Consider the following 19,606-nt stretch of genomic DNA (forward strand, 5'->3'; position numbering starts at 1 on the left):
CTGCATCTGAGACACAGAGCGCTCTGTCCCACAATTCTGGTGCTTAAAACTTGAGGCTTTGTGGTTCTTTCAGCTAGAAATTGAAATGCTACAGCTTACCTGGTGCTGAGGGGGCTGCTGTTGGAGAGCAGAGGCCAGGTGAGGCCTTTTTTGGTTTCCTCAAAGTTACCCTGGAGCTAGCTCGTTAAGTGTGAGAGAGGGGTGGTCTGGTCATAGAAGATCTCCTCTGCTCAACTAGAGCATAGGCAAGCTCAATGGTTGATGATCCCATCGGTTCTATTGTCTTCTCTATTCCCCTAGGGTGCTGAGGCACACAGGTGGTTCTGATGTTGGAGGCTGTGGGCTTCACCCCCTTGGGGCTCACAATCATCTCTTAGTTTGATGGGATGGGGCTGTCTGGGACAGTGCTGGTCCTGCACTGATCCCCTTCAGCCACAAGAGGAACACTCCTTAGCTATTTTCCTCTCCTCATAGGATACGAAACTGTGTTTCCCTTTTGCTGTTCCCAGTGTTCTGGGGTTTTTTCCTGGGAACATATTCTCTGAGCTCATTAAGGTCAACAAGGGGAGGGAGATAGCAATTGCTGATCACTCTGTCATCTTGGCTTCTGGACAATCTGATATCTTATGCTGCAAACAAGGGAACACCATACAATAGAAGATGAACTGTACCAGGTGTTTATGAAAAATAATTATAAATGGAAGAAATGAGCATTTAAGAACACCAATAAAATAAAATCCTTGCAGTAGAAATAATATAAAACCAAGCCACACTTGATAGATTTTGTCGGTGACTGCCAGTCCAGATTGGTTGGTTTTTGTCTTTTGTTCTTGAAGAAGACCAAAATGACATCACTAGGCTAGATTCAAGTTTCCTAGTGTCCATCTGTGACTGATAAGACCAATATGAGCTTGGAATGGTCTACCACAGGTTGGACACAAATGGTCCATGTCTCTAAATGTGTGCATCCTGTGTTTCTTTTGAGCTACTTCAGTTCTACTTTGCTAATAGAGCATTACACCTTCTCTGATGTGGGCATGTCATGTCAAGTGTACCTATGCCAGTGTCTCCCATATCACACAATCAATTCCCAACTTCCTAAGAGAGACCTTGAGAATGTCCTTGTATCACTACTTCTGACAACAATGTTAGTGTTTGCTCTGTATGAGCTCTTCATAAAACAGTCTTTTTGGCAAACACATGTTCTTCATTCAAATAAGATAGGAAGCCCATTGAAGTTTCCCTCTATGAAGCAGAGTTTGAATGCAGTTTTGTTCAAGAAAAGACCTCGGGAGGAGCCAAGATGGCGGAGTAGAAAGACATATATGCTAGCTCACGCATATGCTAGCTCCAAAACCCACGGCCCATAAAATACCTGTAAAGAAGAACTCCCAACAAATTCTGGAGCAGCAGAAGCCACAGAACAATGGAGCAGAGGAGATTTCTGTTCCAGAGAGCTCTGAAAAAACAACATGAAAGGTCCATCGCACACTGGACCAGAGCAGAGCCTAGCCCTGCCTTGGCCACACAGCACCGAGAGGAGCAGATCTGAGCAGGCTTCAGGGATGAAATCTCCAGTGGCCGCACAGGTCCCTCCACCCACAGGTGGCAAAGGTCAGTGAGAAGGCCTCTTTGGTTGGTCAAGAGAAGAGTGGGGTGTCTCCAAAACTCAGGCCCCCTTGGGAGGCAGCAGCGGTGGCGGCAGCAGACAAGAGCTCCCAAACAAGGCAAGAGCTCGGATTCATTGTTGAAGGTCTTCACATAAGCCCCCTGAGGGAACTGAGCGCCCATGAGGCGGCCCTGCTCCCACTTGAGCACCGGAATTTAATCTCACACTGAATAGCAGCCCTACCCCTGACAAAAGCTCTGAGGCTGGGGAGCAGCATTTGAATCTCAGACCCCAAGGTCTGGCTGGGCGGATTTGGAGGCTAAGTGGGTGTGGAGAGGACACTCAGAAGTCAAGTCACTGGCTGGGAAAATGCCCAGAAAAAGGAAAAAAAATAAGACCACAGAAGGTTACTTTGTTGGTGAACAGATATCTCGCCCCCCACCCCTCATCCTTTCATATGAGGAAGAACAAGGCTTACCATCAGGGAAAGACACAGGAGTCAAGGCTTCTGTATCCCAAAAATCCAGAATAAATATTCAATGGGCTCAGGCCATGGAAGAGCTCAAAAAGGATTTTGAAAATCAAGTTAGAGAGGTGGAGGAAAAACTGGGAAGAGAATCGAGAGAGATGAAAGAAAAGCATGAAAAGCAGGTCAACACCTTGCTAAAGGAGACCCAAAAAAATGCTGAAGATAATAACACCTTGAAAAACAGGCTAACTCAATTGGCAAAAGAGGTTCAAAAAGCCAATGAGGAGAAGAATGCTTTCAAAAGTAGAATAAGCCAAATGGAAAAGGAGGTTCAAAAGTTCACTGAAGAAAATAGTTCTTTCAAAATTAGAATGGAGTAGATGGAGGCTAATGACTTTACGAGAAACCAAGAAATCACAAAACAGAACCAAAAGAATGGAAAAATGGAAGATAATGTGAAATATCTCATTGGAAAAACAACTGATCTGGAAAATAGGTCCAGGAGAGACAATTTAAAAATTATGGGACTACCTGAAAGCCATGATGAGAAAAAGAGCCTAGACATCATCTTTCATGAAATTATCAAGGAAAACAGCCCTGAGATTCTAGAATCAGAAGGCAAAATAAGTGTTAAAGGAATCCACAGATCACTGCCTGAAAGAGATCCAAAAAGAGAAACTCCTAGGAACAAATTCCAGTGTTCCCTGGTCAAGGAGAAAATATTGCAAGCAGCTAGAAAGAAACAATTCAAGTATTGTGGAAATACAATCAGGATAACACAAGATCTAGCAGCTTCTATATTAAGGGATCAAAGGGCATGGAATAGGATATTCCAGAAGTCAAAGGAACTAGGACTAAAACCAAGAATCACCTACCCAGCAAAACTGAGTATAATACTTCAGGGGAAAAATTGGTCTTTCAATGAAATAGAGGACTTTCAAGCATTCTTGATGAAAAGACCAGAGCTGAAAAGAAAATCTGACTTTCCAACACAAGAATGAAGAGAAGCATGAAAAGGTAAACAGCAAAGAGAAGTCATAAGGGACTTATTAAAGTTGAAATGTTTATATTCCTACATGGAAAGACAATATTTGTAACTCTTGAAACTTTTCAGTATCTGAGTAGTTAGTAAGATTACACACCCACGGACACACACACACACACACACACACACACACACACACAGAGCACAGAGCACAGAGTGAATTGAACAGGATGGGATCATATCTTCAAAAAAATGAAAGTAAGCAGTGAGAGAGAAATATATTGGGAGGAGAAAGGGAGAAATGAAATGGGGCAAATTATCTCTCATAAAAGAGGCAAGCAAAAGACTTTTTAGTGGAGGGAAAAAGAGGGGAGGTGAGAGAAAAACATGAAACTTACTCTCATCAATTCGACTAAAGGAAGGAATAAAATGCACACTCATTTTGGTATGAATGCTGATCTTCAATACAGGAAAGTGGGGGAGAAGGAGATAAGCAGGGTGGGGGGGATGATGGAAGGGAGAGCATTGGGAGGAGGGAGCAATTTGAAGTCATCACTCTTGGGGAGGGACAGGATCAAAAGAAAGAATAGAAGCAATGGGGGGCAGGATAGGATGGAGGGAAATATAGTTAGTCTTACACAACATGACTATTATGGAAGTCATTTGCAAAACTACACAGATATGGCGTATATTGAATTGCTTGCCTTCCCAAAGGGAATGGGTGGGGAGGGAGGGATGAAGAGAAGTTGGAAGTCAAAGTTTTAGGAACAACTGTCAAGTACTGTTTTTACTAGTCGGGAACAGGAAATACAGGTAATGGGGTACAGAAAGTTATCTGGCTCTACAGGACAAAAGAGAAGATAGGGACAAGGGAAGGGAGGGATGATAGAAGAGAGGCCAGACTGGTGATAGGGGCAATTAGAATGCTCAGTGTTTTAGGGTGGGGGAGGGGACAAATGGGGAGAAAACTTGGAACCCAAAATTTTGTGAAAATGAATGTTAAAAGTTAAATAAGTAAATTTTTAAAAAAACGAAAAAAAAAAAAGAAAAGACCTCAGTGTCTGGTAACTTATCCTGCCAGTATTCTGATGATGATCATCAGAATCTTTCTAAGAAATTCAAGTGGAAGCAATTAAGTTTCCTGGAATGGGGCTAGTGTATTGTTCAAGTTTTATAGGCATACAACTATGATGTCAGCACAACCACTCTGTAGACCTTCAGTTTGATAATCAGTCTAATGCTTTTCCCACAAACTTTCCTTCCAAGCCTTTCAAATACTGTGCTAGCTCTGGTAATGCATGTGTCAACTTCATTATAAATCTGCACATCCCTGGAAAGTACACTACCAAGGGAAGTGAACTTATTCATAGAATTCATAACTTCTCCATTTGTTGTAAACAATGGTTCCACATATAGATGGTGTGGTGGTGATTGATGGAGTATCTGTGTTTTCTTGGTGTTAATTCTTAGGCCAAAATTAACCCAAACAGCAGAGAATTGATCCATACTTTGTTTCATCTCAGCTTCAGAGGCTGCACTGAGTGCACAATCATCTGCAAGCAGAAAATCATGCACTGACACTCTCACCACTTTTGTCTTGACTTGTAGCCTTTTCAAGCTGAAGGATGCAAAAAATTCCTGAAAACAACACCAGAAAAAGGTGTCCTGTAATTTTCTTCCAATCCCTTGTTCAATAATGGTACCCCAGCAATTTGTGGGCAGAAAACTAGCAATGTTGCTACAGCCAAGAATGCAGCTTCCTAATGATTGCTGTTGGCACTTAAGAGGTCTAATGAGAATGACCTTTCTTACAAACTATGTAACTTGTGTTTGGCTAGAAAAATGCTTGTCCAAATGTTTGCTGGATCTGCCAATCTAGAATAGGATTTGAAGTGTTATTTTAGAGTTGACTAGTGGGGAATTTTAGAAAATCTAGCTGGTTGCTCATCTAGAATCATGTACCTGGTGAAAGTGGGAATAATCCTTCAAGAGAAAATATGAATCTTCAATGAAATAGAGCACTTTCAAGCATTTCTGATAGAAAGACCAGAGCTGAAGACACATACATTACCAGAGCTAAACAGAAAATCAGATTTCCAAATAAAAGAATTAAGAGAAGTAAAGTAGCAAATAGGAAAGAGAAAATATAAGGGATTCAATTTAATCTGTGTGCTTTAAACTGTGTAGATTATTAACTGTGACTATGGTGCTTGCACTCTTAAGAATTTTATCTCTCTTAAAGAACTTAAAAGAAGTATACATAGGAAGAAGCAAGTATTAACTCGATGATGAGATTAAATAAAATACATACACACACACACACACACACACACACACACACACACACACACACACACATATATATATATATATATATATCAAGTTGGTGACAAAGAAAATCACATTGGAAGTAGAGGGAAGGGAGATATAGAACAGGGAAAATTATCTCACAGGAAAAGACTCTAAAGATCTAATATACTGGAGGGAAAATGGGGACCTGGGTCAGGCAACATTTAAACTTCACTCTCTTTGCAACTTGCTCAAAGAATACCATACACATTCATTTGGGTATATAAATCAAACTTATCCTATGAGGAAGCAGGAAAGAAAGGAGATAAGGAGAAAAGAAAGGGACTGATAGAAGGGAGGCCATATTTAGGGAGGAGGTGGTTGAAAGAAAGAGATTTTTGATGAGGAACATGATTAATAAAAGAGGGAAGAGTATAAACAAGGAAAATATAGTGGAGGGTAATACACAGTAATCATAACCATGAATATAAATGGCATGAACTCATACACAGAAACAGATAGCAGAGTGGCTTAAAAATAGAATCCTACAATATGTTGTTTACAAGAAACATATTCAATCACAGACACAGAGCAAAGGTAAGGAGTTGAAGCAGAATCTCTTCTCTTCTGTTAAGGTACAAAAAGGACACAGGGGGGAGAAATCATAATCAGACAAAGCAAAAGAAAAGAGACAAGGAAGGAAAATACATGTTGGTAAAAGGTATCATAGGTAACGAACGAATACCAGTACTAAACATAGATGCATTAAATGATGTAGCATCCAAATTTTTAAAGAAATACCTATAAGAGTTATAGTAGCAAATATATAATAAAAGTATACTAGTGGGAGACCTCAACTTTCAGCTCTTTGTACTAGATAAACCTAACCACAAAATAAAGACAAGAGAAGTTAAGGAGGTGAATAGAATTTTAGAAAATTAAAACATAATAAAAGTCTGAGGGAAACAGAATATTGATAGAAAGGAAAATACCATTTTCTCACTGGCACCTATACAAAAACTAACCATTTATTAGGGTATAAAAACTCACAATGAAGTGCAGATAAAATCAATACATATATTTCAGATCATAATGCACTAAAATTTCATTCATTTAAGTTATGGAAAGACAGATTAAAATTAACTGGAAACTAAATTACCTAATTCTAAAAAATGAGTGGGTCCAAAACCAAATTATACAAGTAATAAATTTTATTGAAGAGAATGACAACAATGAGCAAAAAAACAAAATTTATGGAATGCAGGCAAATTAGTACTTAGAGGAAAATTTTATCTCTTTTTCTATCAATGTAATAGAGAAAGTGCAGATCAATGAATTGTACATGAAATGAACAACTAAAAAAGTTCTAGAAAAGCAACAAAATGAAAATGACCACTTAAATTTCAAATTAGTAATCCCACAAAAATGACAGACTAATAAAAGCAAAAAAAGCCATTAAATTAGTAAATAAAACCGGTAACTGCATTAATAAGGGACAAAAAACAATGAAATGCATTACCCATTGGTTACTTTTATTTTAAAAAATGAAGAAAACCAAATTACCAGTAGCAAAAATAAAAAGGGTGAATTCAATACCAAATAAATAAAATTAAAGAAATTATTAGGAACTAATTTGCCCAAAATATATCTGATAAATCTGACAATCCAATAGAAATAAATATTTTCAAAAATGTAAATTACCCAGATTTTTAAAAAGAGGAAATACAATACTTAATCATATTTTAGAAAAATATATTGAATGAAGTAATTATGAATAAATTAAAGGGCAAGATAGATCCATAAAAGAATTCTACCAAGTCTTTGAAAAACAATTAATTCCAATGCTTTATAACCTATTTGAGAAAATAGGCAAAGAAGAGGTACTATCAAATACTATTTGTTACATACGCATTGTGCTGATACCTGAAACAGAAAGAGTGCAAAAGGAAAAGCAGAGTGAGAGCTTTCATGAATAAAGAAACTGGAAATGGAGAAGAGAGAAAAGTAGATAAGACACTTTTACCTGGAACAGGACTGTGGAGTAACAGGATGGTAATTTCTGTAATCTTTTCGCAAGAAAATTGCTACAGAAGAACATAGAATCACGAGAGAATAAATACTAGAAGCAAGACACCAGAAATCAGAATCCCCAGATTTTATAACGTGAGAAGTTGAAAATAAAATAATTTTAAAGTGGGGTTATACACTTGCAATGAAAATCAAGGATGTGATGCTCATAAAATGCAAAGAGAAGTCCCTTTCTCTTAGGTAAAATTCCATCAACACTGATCGCATCTGCTACATACCTGGTAAAGAAATACATGAGTTCCAAGGGCCAGCCAACACTGAATAATAGTTATGGCTGTTTGACGAAGTAGAGAAGGAAAATTAACTAGTGATGGAACAATGTGCCCTGAGGGGCAAAGACTATGTATGATGAGTGCAATAGGTGGGCACAAGTGTCATTGTTTAAAAACCAGGATGACTTCTACCATGTGACACAATACAATGTGACATTGGTTCCTCAGGAACATGTTCTTTTAAATCAGGATGCTTGAGATAATGAAAACCTCAAAGACAATGATATTGATGTTCTGGCTATAAATGAAAGCTTGAAGATAGGAGTCCAAGGGAGGTATAAGGGAGATTTCCTGTTACCACTGTGAAAGAACAATTTGAGAATATACAGAACTGATTTTCCAATGTTCCCATTTGAAAACAGAGGAAGTTGACTACCCGCTGATGATCAGCTCTTTGAAGCTTACACAGACATCTTCTGATTGTTGCCCATGGAGCCCATGCAACACAACATCTTTGCAAGAAATTTTGGAACGTAAGAACTCATTGGCTCCTAAGATGGAGATGATACAATGAGATGGAGAACATCTTACTTTGGCCATTAGGCATTTTTTTCCACTCCCAGGAGCTGATTTAAAAGAAAAAAGTGATAAGAGAACTGAGGCTTGATGAAGAACAACTAGCTATTCTCTCCTGTCTCATCCCATATACTGCCATGTGTCCCTGTGCATATGGTTCCTGAAGTTATTCTCATCTTAGATGAATGATGGTCTAGAGATGGTACTGAGCATTTTACAACATGGTGTGACAGAAATAATGGGAAGAATCCTTAGCAGTCTCTTGGGATTACACTCTTGGGAAGAGAGCACCAAAGTCCACAGCCATAGCAACTGATTCCAGTACATCACAACAGGACAGAAATCTGTTTGATTCAGAAAAGCAGAACGTTGACCCATGAATCAAAACAAGAACTGCTGCAAAGGACCAGGCCAGATAAGCCTGGTTATGACAAACATTGTGTTTGCAGAATCACTGCCATCCTGTCAGTCCTTCCTTTATAAGAATGGATAAATCACCCTATTTTCAGAGTCCAAGTGTTGGACGGTTAGAAGGCAGATAGTATATGTTGAGCCCTCTCCCCGCATCACATTATGCAAAGGCAACTGGCACATATTTTTGTGTGGCACTTTGTAATTTTGCTGCATGAGAGCATAAGAAAGAGATCCACATGAAGAATTACAAAAGAAACAAAAACATCCAGAAGTTAATCTATAGACCTGCTTTTTGAAAAAAAAAAAAAAAAAAAGGAAACACACTTTTGTTAAGATGCTCACTTTATGCCTGGCACTGTGCTAAGAGCTTCAACAAAAATACAAGGAACAGAAAATTGAAAGTCAATGCCTGGGGAAGAGCCAAGATGGCGGAGTAGAAAGAATCACAGGCACTTAGCTCTCACCAAACAGCCCATAAAATACCTGTAAAGAAGAACTCTCAACAAATTTTAGAGCAGCAGAAGCCACAAAGCAACAGAGTGGAGGAGATTTCTGTTCCAGAGAGACCTGAAAAACCGACGGGAAAGGTCTGTTGCACATCAGATGGAGCAGAGCGCAGCCCTACCTTGGCCATGGGGCACCGAGAGGAGCAGATCCGAGCAGGCTTCAGGGACAGAATCTCCAGCGGCAGAGCAGGTCCCTAAACCCACAGGTGCCAAAGGTCAGTGAGAGGGTCTTTTCTGCTGGCCAAGAGGGGAGCGGGGTGTCCCCATAACTCAGGTCTCCTAGGGAGACAGCAGTGGAGGCAGCAGTGGACAAGGGTTTCTAAAGCAGGTAGTGGCCCGCATCCATTGATGAAGGTCTCCTTGTAAACCTCCTGAGGGAACTAAGCCCCATGTGGTGGCCCTGCCCTGACCTGAGCCGCTGCACTTAATCTCACACCGAATAGCAACCCCATCCCTGTCGAAAGCCCCTAAGGCTTGGGAGCAGCTTTTGAATCTCAGCCCCCAAGGGCTGGCTGGGCAGAACGGGAGGCAAGGTGGTTGTGGAGAGGAAACTCAGAAGTCAAGTAACTGGCTGGGAAAATGCCCAGAAAAAGGAAAAAAAAAATAAGACCATAGAAGGTTACTTTCTTGGGGAACAGGTGTCTCCCCCCATCCTTTCAGATGAGGAAAAATAAGAGGAAGTCAAGGCCTCTGCCTCCAAAGGGGACTTAAACTTGGCTTAGGCAATAGAAGACCTTAAAAAACAAGCTAGCAACTTACTAAAGGAGAACTAAAAAAATGCTGAGGAAAATAACAGCTTTACAAAGAGGCTAACTCAATTGGAAAAAGAGGTCCAAAAAGCCAATGAGGAGAAGGAGGTTTTAAAAAGCTGAATTAGCCAAATGGAGGAGAAGGTTCAAAAGCTCACTGAATAAAATAATTCATTGAAAGAGAGAATTGAGTTCAGGGAAACGAATGACTTTGAGTTAAACCAAGCAGTTAGTAAACAAAACCAAAAATTTAGAAGATAATGTGAAACAACTCACTGGAAAATCAACTGACCTGGAAAATAGATCCAGGAGAAATAATTTAAAAATTATAGGACTACCTGAAAGCCATGATCAAAAAAAGAGCCTAGACATTATCTTCCATGAAATTATCAAGGAAAACTGCCCTGAGATTCTAGAACCAGAGGGCAAAATGGATATTGAAAGAATTCATCCTTCACCTCCTGAAAGAAACCCAAACAGAGAAACTCCTAGGAATATTGTGGCCAAATTTCAGAGTTCCCATATCAAGGAGAAAATACTGCAGGCAACTAGAAAGAAACATTTTAAGTACTATGGAAATACAATCAGGATAACATAGGATCTGGCAGCTTCAACATTAAGCGATCGAAGGGCTTGCAGTGGGATATTTCAGAAGTCAAAGGAACTGGGATTGAAGCCAAGAATCACCTGCCCAGTAAATCTGAATATAATACTTCAAGGGAAAAAATGGTCATTCAGTGATATAGACAACTTTCAAGATTTCATGTTGAGGAAAAGACCAGATCTGTATTTAAAAATTTGACTCCCCAAGACTAGAATCAAGAGAAGCATGAAAAGGTAAACAGAAATGAAATATCATAAAAGATTCTCTAAAGAGAGTCAGTGCCTGTAAGAAGCTTCTCATATATTGGGGAATGACAACCCCTAAAAAAGCACAGAAAAATGAGAAGAGAAGCAAAGAGAAGGTCCTCTTAGGTGTTGGGAATAATGTGGAAATCCAGAGATTCAGAAGCAGAGCTGAGACAAAGATGGAATGGATAGCTTTTCCAATATGTGGATCTGGCAGGAATTCACTAAGGGCCAAGAGAAGCCTAAGGGTTGTGGGAAGTTCCGGCATACTGTATTAGAAAGCACCACAGCACACTCAGGATATCCTGCTAGCACAGGTTCTTTGATCTGCTTTATAAAGGAAAGATAGCTTTCAAAAGGATTAACAATCTTTTCTTAATTAAACATAAATAAATCATACACTAGGGGAAAGTTTAACACACTGAACATGGAGAAAATAGAAACAGAAAATACAAGAAGAGAAATTAGCACAAAAACTCAACAGACATGGCTTTTACTATCTGAAGTAAGTAACACAACCACCTACATATACCACCAGATGGGAGAGCACAAACTTTTCAGTACTTGGGGGCTCCTAACAAATGACTACTCAGTTCAGGGAACAAAAAGGTCCTTCTCATAAGCGAACCACCAAAGCAAAATACCAACCTCACTGTATATACATATATATGTGTGTGTGTGTGTATGTATATATGTGTATGTGTGTATGTATATATGTGCATGTGTGTGCATATATGTATGAACTTATATGTGTGTGTGCATATGTGTGTATATACATATAAATAGATGTGTGTATATATGTATATGTGTGTGTATATATTAAACAAAGACTCAGTTTCTGATTGGCACAGGGTCAGTAGCCATGAAGCCTACGTGACTCAAAAGAGCTGTGAACTATCAGGATTCAAAGGAAATCAGATATTTTCAATGAGCATAAGAAACTAAACTCCAAAAAGAAAACAAACAAAAAAATAATCCCACTTTGCTGGCTCTTATAGATACAAAGGTCACTTTGTGCTAAGAAGGAATAATCTAAAGGCATGAGGAAAAGAATATTTTCCTTTTTTAATAATTATTTTATTTGTTTTCCATGTTCTGTAATGATTTCCACGTATCTTAGGTTTTTCCCCTCCCTCTCGCTCCTTTCCCCCTCTCTCCCAAAGACAGCTTGAAATCTTATATAGGTTCTACACATACATTTCTCTTAAATATAATTTCATCAAATCATGTTGAAGAGCAGAACTAAAATGAATGGGAGAAACCATAAAACAAAGCAAAATATAAAACAAAAGAAAATTGTCTGCTTCATTCAGTAATCCAGTTCCATAGTTCTTTCTCTGCATGTGGAAGGTGTTTTGCCTCAAAAATTCTTTGGGAATTTTTTAGGTCCTTGCATTGCTATGAAGGACTAAGTCTACCAGAAAAATTCCTCCCACTCTGTGGTTATTGCTGTGCACAAAGTTCTCCTGATTCTGCTCCTTTCACTCACCATTAGTTAATTTAAGTCTACCCAGGCCTCTCCGAAGTTTTCTTGCTCATCATTTCTTATAGCACAATAGTATTCCATGACATTCATGTACCACAACTTGTTCAACCATTCCCCAACTAATGGGCATCCTCTTGATTTCCAGTTTTTGGCCATCACAAAAAGAGCTACTATAAATATTTTTGTGTATGTGAGACACTTTCCCATTTTTAAGATCTCTTTAGGATACAATTCTCGAAGCGATATTGCTGGGTCAAAGGGTATGCACATTACTTTAGCCCTTTGGGTGTAGTTCCCAATTGCTCTACAGAAGGGTTGGATCAGCTCACAGCTTCACCAACAATGAATTAGTGTTCCAACTCTCCCACACCTTCTTTACATCCCAAGACTTGAGGTGCTAGGTGATGAGGTGGATAAAGTACCCAGCCTTGAATGGGGAAGGCTCATTTATGTGAATTCAAATCTAACCTCAGACACTGGTTGAGTGGTCCTGAGCACTATTTGCCTTAGTTTCCTCATATAAAAGAAGGAAGAGATGGAAATGGCAAAACACTCTAATAACTTTGCCAAGAAAACACAAAATAGGGTCAAGGAGATTGAGATATGACTGTAAGAACTCAACTACAATACTCAATCCTTAGAATACAAATCCTCAACTTTTGAGGTGAATTGGACTCTTTGTTGGGTGGAAATAAAATTTTACATTTTGAACCTGTGTGTTAGAACAAGTTATCTCTCTTGACTTCTCACTTCTCTACCTCTTGAAATTATGAAAGTCATGGAGGATCCAATTTAAGTGGCATCTGTACAGGAGAATATAACAATTTCCAGTTATTCCTTCAGAATTTTATTTTATTTAATAAATACAAAGATTGAAAAATAGATAAATGTCTTCATGTATATATGAACAATTCATGAATGTAATTAAATTAGTGTATGTATTTGTGACCAAAGAGAACAATAAAAAACTAATGAAGGGCCTAGTGTGATTTTGTGTTTTCAAAATTTCCTTTATCTCAAACACAAGTTTATAGGACAGAGCCCATCACATAATACTCTGATTCATAAATATGTTTTGAATTGCCTTGTACCTTATGAAATTTGGGTAATTACTGAGGAATTTCATTGATCCCAGAAAATCCCTGAAGAAAAAGCACTTTTTGTAAACTAAAATTTGTAGGGTCCTGTGAAAACAAATATAATAATGGGTCACATTGAAAAATCAAAATAGTGAGAAGTATAAAGGATAACACAGAAAATCAGGGATAGCTTAAGTAAACTGTGGCATAGAAGCATCAGTGAATTTGCTCTCAGAAATACCATGAAATATATAATTCGTCACTCCTTTGATGCATATATTCATCCTCTCTGCTCAGAGAAGGATTGCTTGCTAAACAAAAAAGAAAATGACATTTTGACTTTGCACTTAAACAAAGCTTATATCTCTCACATTGTCCAGGGACCTGATCAGTAGGCTCACACAAAGGCTGCATTTTTTTCATCATTATGTTCTATGAGTATCCAGTTAGAAAGGTACATTAAGCACTTGATAAAAAATTATTTCTTTGAAATAACTTGAATATATAAACTATTTCCGTTCTGAAGGGATACATCTCATATTGGACAAATCAAGATCAGATTCAGAAAGGGGGTGAATTCTCAGCTCAAATTGGAAGAGCATTGTAAACACAGAATTGGATGTTGCTTGTTACCAGACTACTGAAGGCAAATACTAGAGGCTGATCCTTTCAGGGAAAAGACACAAACCAATATCAAAATTAAAAGAGAGTCTTTTCCCTGGGAATTTTCTGAGGTGAGGATAAGAAAAATCTTTCTTCCATCTCAAATCTTCTGAGTCCTATACAAATATAAGAGAAGATGAACTAGAAGAACAGTGACCTCTAGTTGGGCAGATTTCTACTTGGTTCAAAACTATCCACGTTAAAGCCTTAGAGCAATACCTCATCTAGAGAAGTGAGTTTCCTGATGAAAGAGACTGTTTAACCCTTTTTAGTATCTCCTGCTGTCAGAACATTGCCTAGATCTTCTTGATAACTCTTTATTGACTCACTGACACTGCACCAGAACAGATTATAAAGCATCTGCTGTACTAAATACCAAGAACATATTGGATGAAAATGAGTGACAATATTAGACTGCCTTACCTGTGGAATTTTGTAAAGTTTGAGAATGGTGGCCATGGCCATGGACAGTGTAGATGACATCCCTCCAATGACAGCCACTGAATTGGGCTGCCCACCACAACTATAGTTAGGGATGGTTGGGCCCCTCCCTGCCAACCATATCAAGGAGCTCTCCACAGCTATTTTGTTGTTGTGCAAGTTATTGAGCAACTGGTATCCCAATGTTATGTTGGGCAGCAAATGTGGGTTCTTGCTGATCTCATCCACAGCAAACTGAAGAGCAAGAAAATGTTGGTAATGCTTTATCATTGACCTAAAATGAGAGGATAAAAGTAAAGAACCAGGCAAAATTCCATATGCATAGAAACAGCAGAGTGTCATAAGGAATAGAGTTGGACAAGGAGTCAGAACTCATCTAAAATCTTGTTAGTAACATTTACTAACAGGGTAACCCTGGAAAAATCGTTTCACCACCTTGAGTGTCAATGTCTGCAACTGTAAAATGAATGATTTGGACTAAACATACTTTCAAATACTTTCATATGGAGAGAAAGTGTGCTTTAGACAATAAATATGACTAGTGTTGAAATGGAACTCAACAAACCAGGCAGTGTGATTTTTATTTTGTGCAAATATGAAAAGAGGAGCTGCTAATTTTGAACGTGAAATCTGGAAAGATTTCTATTGGTCTCCTTAGTCATGCAAAACATATTAGCTAGGAATAGAAAAATATATTGATAATATAGGTTCTACAACTATTATAATGATTTTAAGATAATATTTTGTGGTGAAAATAGAATGCAGGCATTTCAAAAGTGTACTTTTCAAGAAAATGTAATGTGTAACACTGAAGGATTCCAGAGGAAATACTCATCTCTCCCTTGCTGTAATGACCACCTGAATTAAGTAGGAAGATTATGACAATATAGAATTTCAAGGCATATTCATTGGCCCTGAAGGCCTCTCCTCTCTTATTCAGGTAAGGATATATTGTTTCTCTCTTGGATATCAGATCATTGAAAACCAGAGACTGACTCAATAAATACTTTCTAAGCACCTTCTATGTGACAGATACCGTACTAAGCAGTGAGTATATAAAAAGCAGCAAAACAAAGTCTGGTCCTCGAGAATTAGAAACATCATGTATCTCACACACCTCAATTAGAAGATACCTTGAAGAGAATCCTAGGCCATAGTCGCTGATCTCATTGTAATGACCCCCCAAGGACAATTCCCAACCCAGGTTCTATCACTGTGTCCCCTTTTAAAATATCAAAGCAATCAGTGGGTTAGGAAATAGAAGGAAGGAGAAGGGAAGGAGAAGGGAAAGGAAGGAAGGGAAAAGGAAGGGAAGGGAAGGGAAGGGAAGGGAAGGGAAGGGAAGGGAAGGGAAGGGAAGGGAAAGGAAGGAAGGGAAAAGGAAGGGAAGGGAAGGGAAGGGAAGGGAAGGGAAGGGAAGGGAAGGGAAGGGAAGGGAAGGGAAGGGAAGGGAAAGGAAGGGAAGGGAAGAGAAGGGAAGGGAAAGGAAAGGAAGGGAAAGGAAGGGAAGGGAAGGGAAGGGAAGGGAAGGGAAGGGAAGGGAAGGGAAGGGAAGGGAAGGGAAGGGAAGGGAAGGGAAAGGAAAGGAAGGGAAGGGAAGGGAAGGGAAGGGAAGGGAAGGGAAAGGAAGGAAGGGAAGGGAAGGGAAGGGAAGGGAAGGGAAGGGAAGGGAAGGGAAGGGAAGGGAAGGGAAGGGAAGGGAAGAAGCAGAGTAAAAGAAATGGGGATAAAAATCAGGACTGAAAAGGATAGCATTCAAGCCCAGTCTCTGAACATTTGAAAGGACCAATCTCATTGTCAGTGGTCTGATAGACATGTCACTTGTGGTCATTGTAAACTTTATGTTGTTTGGTGTTTTAGAGATGTTTTAATTTTATACTTATACTGATAAAATTCCAATATGGAGTCACTTTGAGCAAGTCCTCCTAAAGCCCATCAAAGACTATAAGCAAAAATAATGGGTTTGTCCTTTTCCCTTGGTAACTCTCTGTCAGGAAGATGAGATTTGAAGTTTGGATTGGATGAAACTCTGCACTGACTGAAGCATTCTTAAACTTTTTCTCTTTTCTAGTGCCTAAGATAGTTAACATTCCCCCAATTTGTGATATAAAGACACAGAAATTCCCTCTACCCAAACCACTCGCAAGCACAACATTGATAAGTGACCTCAAGAACTTCTTTGTCATATATAATTTAGATAAGGAATGTTTTGTCCCATATTTGGCAGCAATAAAGAGTTCTCAATAAAACCTATTCTTGGGAAACAGAGTTTTGCAACTTAAAACCCATATTTGAGTATATTTCCTCCCTGTTGGGGCCCAGCTCTGGACCGTGGCCTCCTGTATGGAAAGTAGAGACACCTGGAGGTGTTAACCTGCTTACATAGCGCGCTAGCTGGTCTAGTAAGCTAGGAGGTACAGGGAATGCCTCAGTAACAGGATAGGCTCTGCCTACGGGGAGGAACATGGGAAGAGCTCGGGTGCCTAAAGATATACTGGGGCATTGGGGGGATCCCGGGGGTAGTGATGTAGCCATTAAAGTGTGTGCAGCTGCCAACTCGGGTGCTCTGTCTAGTTATTCCCCTCCCCCACAGGAGGGGCCAGAGACGTCTGAAGACTAACAGAGATCTAGATCTAGATCTTGAGGTAAGATTCCAAGCAAAGCCCAGGGAGGGAAAGTTAGTGTAGGGAGCCCGGGATATTTAAATTAGTGTAGAAAGCCCAGGACACCTCCCCAATGTGTCGCCTTCACCATTGCACTGTTAGGATGAATTTCTGAGTGTTTGTAGTATCATATAGGATGTAGATTAATAATCTTTATCTTTCTGCTTGCCCCACTGAACATTAATGAAACCTTTACTTTATCAGTTTCCTAAATACCAAGTTTCTAGAAATTGTCAAACCAGGTCTTTATTTTAAAGAACTAGGATGCTAAATAAAAGCTGGGAGGTTAAATAAAACACAAATCTACCAACAAATTAGTCAGACAGAAATATAGATGACTATTTCACCAATAAACACACACACACACAACTCACACACACACTTAGTTACTTACTTTGATTGGACACCCGTCCAGAAAGGAGAGTATATGAATGATTCCTTGCTGATTTTTTCCTCTATTTTTAGAAACAAGGAGAAGAAGCCCTCTATGATTAGATCCCCTTCTTTTCTATATGTGGGCCTGTAAGCTCTTTCTATATAACAAGGACTCATCCCTATGTGGTACTCAGAGAGAGAAAACTGCAAAAGCAGGCTCACAAATAATTGAGAGAAAGAAAGCCCCAGTTGCCACAAGCCCATGGCCAATGAAACAAATCCCTTAAGAGTCAAGGAGTAAGGGAATATAAGGCAGTCATTGTTCATGCAACTCTAGTCACATTCCCTGTTGCTAAAGATCATTCTCTCCTAATGGACGCTCAGACTTTGAACAGTCCTTCTCACTTGGGAAAGCAGAGCATGACATGCAGCACGTCACTTCTTAAGACAAAGGCAAGAAGTAGAAAGAGCTGGGCAGATTTATGGGACATTTTTGCTCCTGGATATTATTCTCTTTGTTCCCTGTGGATTGATGAGTAAAGAGGTACATCTCCATGTCTCTTTGGTGCCAGTCAAACACAAATCAAACAAATATATTTACCATATTTGAGGATCTGAGAGTGAGGGTGTCTGGGGACCATCCAGCACAGAAACTCTGCACCTGCATCCTTCATTTTGCAAACTTCATAAACTGAAATGAATACAGCAGTAATTTTACTTTAGACTCTCCTTCCCCACCATTAGTCCCTGGAGTCCTCACAACTTCCATGAGTTCTGAGATGTCCAGATATGTAATGCACATTTATCAAGTCCTGATGCTGTACCAAGCATTATGCTGACACTAAAGGCTAGACAACCTAATAAATCAATGGTCTCCTCCCTCTGACTTTTCCTCCAATAAATCATAATCAGAACTCTGATATGTCTGCTTATCCTCTGGGACTCTTGTCTCTTCCCATCAGTTTCCCACTGGGGGACCACTCCTTCTCATGCAGCTATTTCCTAATTTCTCCCAATTTCACAAAAGTACCAGTTGTCCACACTAGCACTTCATCAGTTATCACTGCTGTCAGTGATCCAGTCTGAAACTTGGGTTAGGGAAGTCATAGAGCAGCAGTCAGTGGGACTGGGAGATAGTATGACCACAGAAGCAAGTGCAGCTTCAGGATCTCACAGACAAGTGATAGTAAGAAGATTGGAAAACTGCTCAGAAAGATATGAGGAGAACCTGTGTTAGTATTGAGTACAATACCATGCATTTCTTTGCAATTCCATTGCATGTACTAAGTCCCATTTTCAGCATGTGGAAAAGGGTTTCCTCAGCATGTTCAAAGGGGCAGATGAAATGGTCACAGTTACAGGACAAGAAGAGAGCTGGTACTGGTATCTATCTTTGAAGAGGCCCTACCTGGATAAGGACCACAGCATAGACCAGAATTCCAAGGGCCACACCTTTCCTGACTTCAAACCAGCTTAAGACCAGGACAATCCTCCAACCACTCAGCAGTAGCTCTGAAAACAGCAAAATGGTAAGTGTTGTCTTATCAAGGACAGGAGAACTGTGTCCAGCCTGCCAGTAATGCCTCCTTCAGCAAGAGGATTCAGATGAGCATCTCCCAGAAGAAATTCTGGGTGGACATAAACAGTTGCATAAGACATCTATCTGTGATTTTTAACAAAAATGTCATCCAGAATGTATGTAATAAAAGGAAGAGAAAGAGCAGTGATGATGGCAGAGATTCTCCTGAGAATGAAACAGAATTACCTGAGGTTGATTTGTACTCGTTGCAGGTGAGCATGCACTACAAAAAATCATTCCACAATTGTAGACTACACCAGGGTTTATCAAGACATGGCTAGCAGAAGCAGTAAGCCATCACTTCTGGAACATCCCAGTGAATGAGAGAGACCCTTGGTGATTTCATCTATATGGTGAAGAGTGACAAGAGTAGACTGAACCAGAAAGCAGAGAGAAGCAAGAAGCTGAAATGATGAAGAGTCTGACTGAAAAAAAATTAAGTACGATACTGAATGGGCTGGTCATACCTGGTACATTTGTACCTATGAAAACTGATAAATTCTACTATAAATTTAAAGGGAAAAAAGTATGAATTATGGAAGAATTGAATTTTCAGTTCAATGAAGATTCAATA

The 19,606-nt window shown here is 39.3% G+C and overlaps 2 protein-coding genes across 2 annotated transcripts in view; both read right to left on the reverse strand.

Moving 5' to 3' along the window:
- The window catches only part of LOC140530369 (vomeronasal type-2 receptor 26-like), a 41,332-nt gene extending 23,615 nt beyond the window's left edge, over positions 1 to 17,717 (reverse strand). The window contains 2 exon segments of the mRNA XM_072649937.1: positions 14,393 to 14,689; positions 17,473 to 17,717. Coding sequence (XP_072506038.1) covers positions 14,393 to 14,689; positions 17,473 to 17,717 — 542 coding nt within the window.
- LOC140522509 (vomeronasal type-2 receptor 26-like) overlaps positions 1 to 19,606 on the reverse strand; it is a 132,028-nt gene that overhangs the window by 41,670 nt on the left and 70,752 nt on the right. The window lies entirely within an intron of this gene.

This window comes from Notamacropus eugenii, chromosome 2 (genome assembly GCF_028372415.1).
Source record: "Notamacropus eugenii isolate mMacEug1 chromosome 2, mMacEug1.pri_v2, whole genome shotgun sequence".
NCBI classification, from domain to species: Eukaryota; Metazoa; Chordata; class Mammalia; order Diprotodontia; family Macropodidae; genus Notamacropus; species Notamacropus eugenii.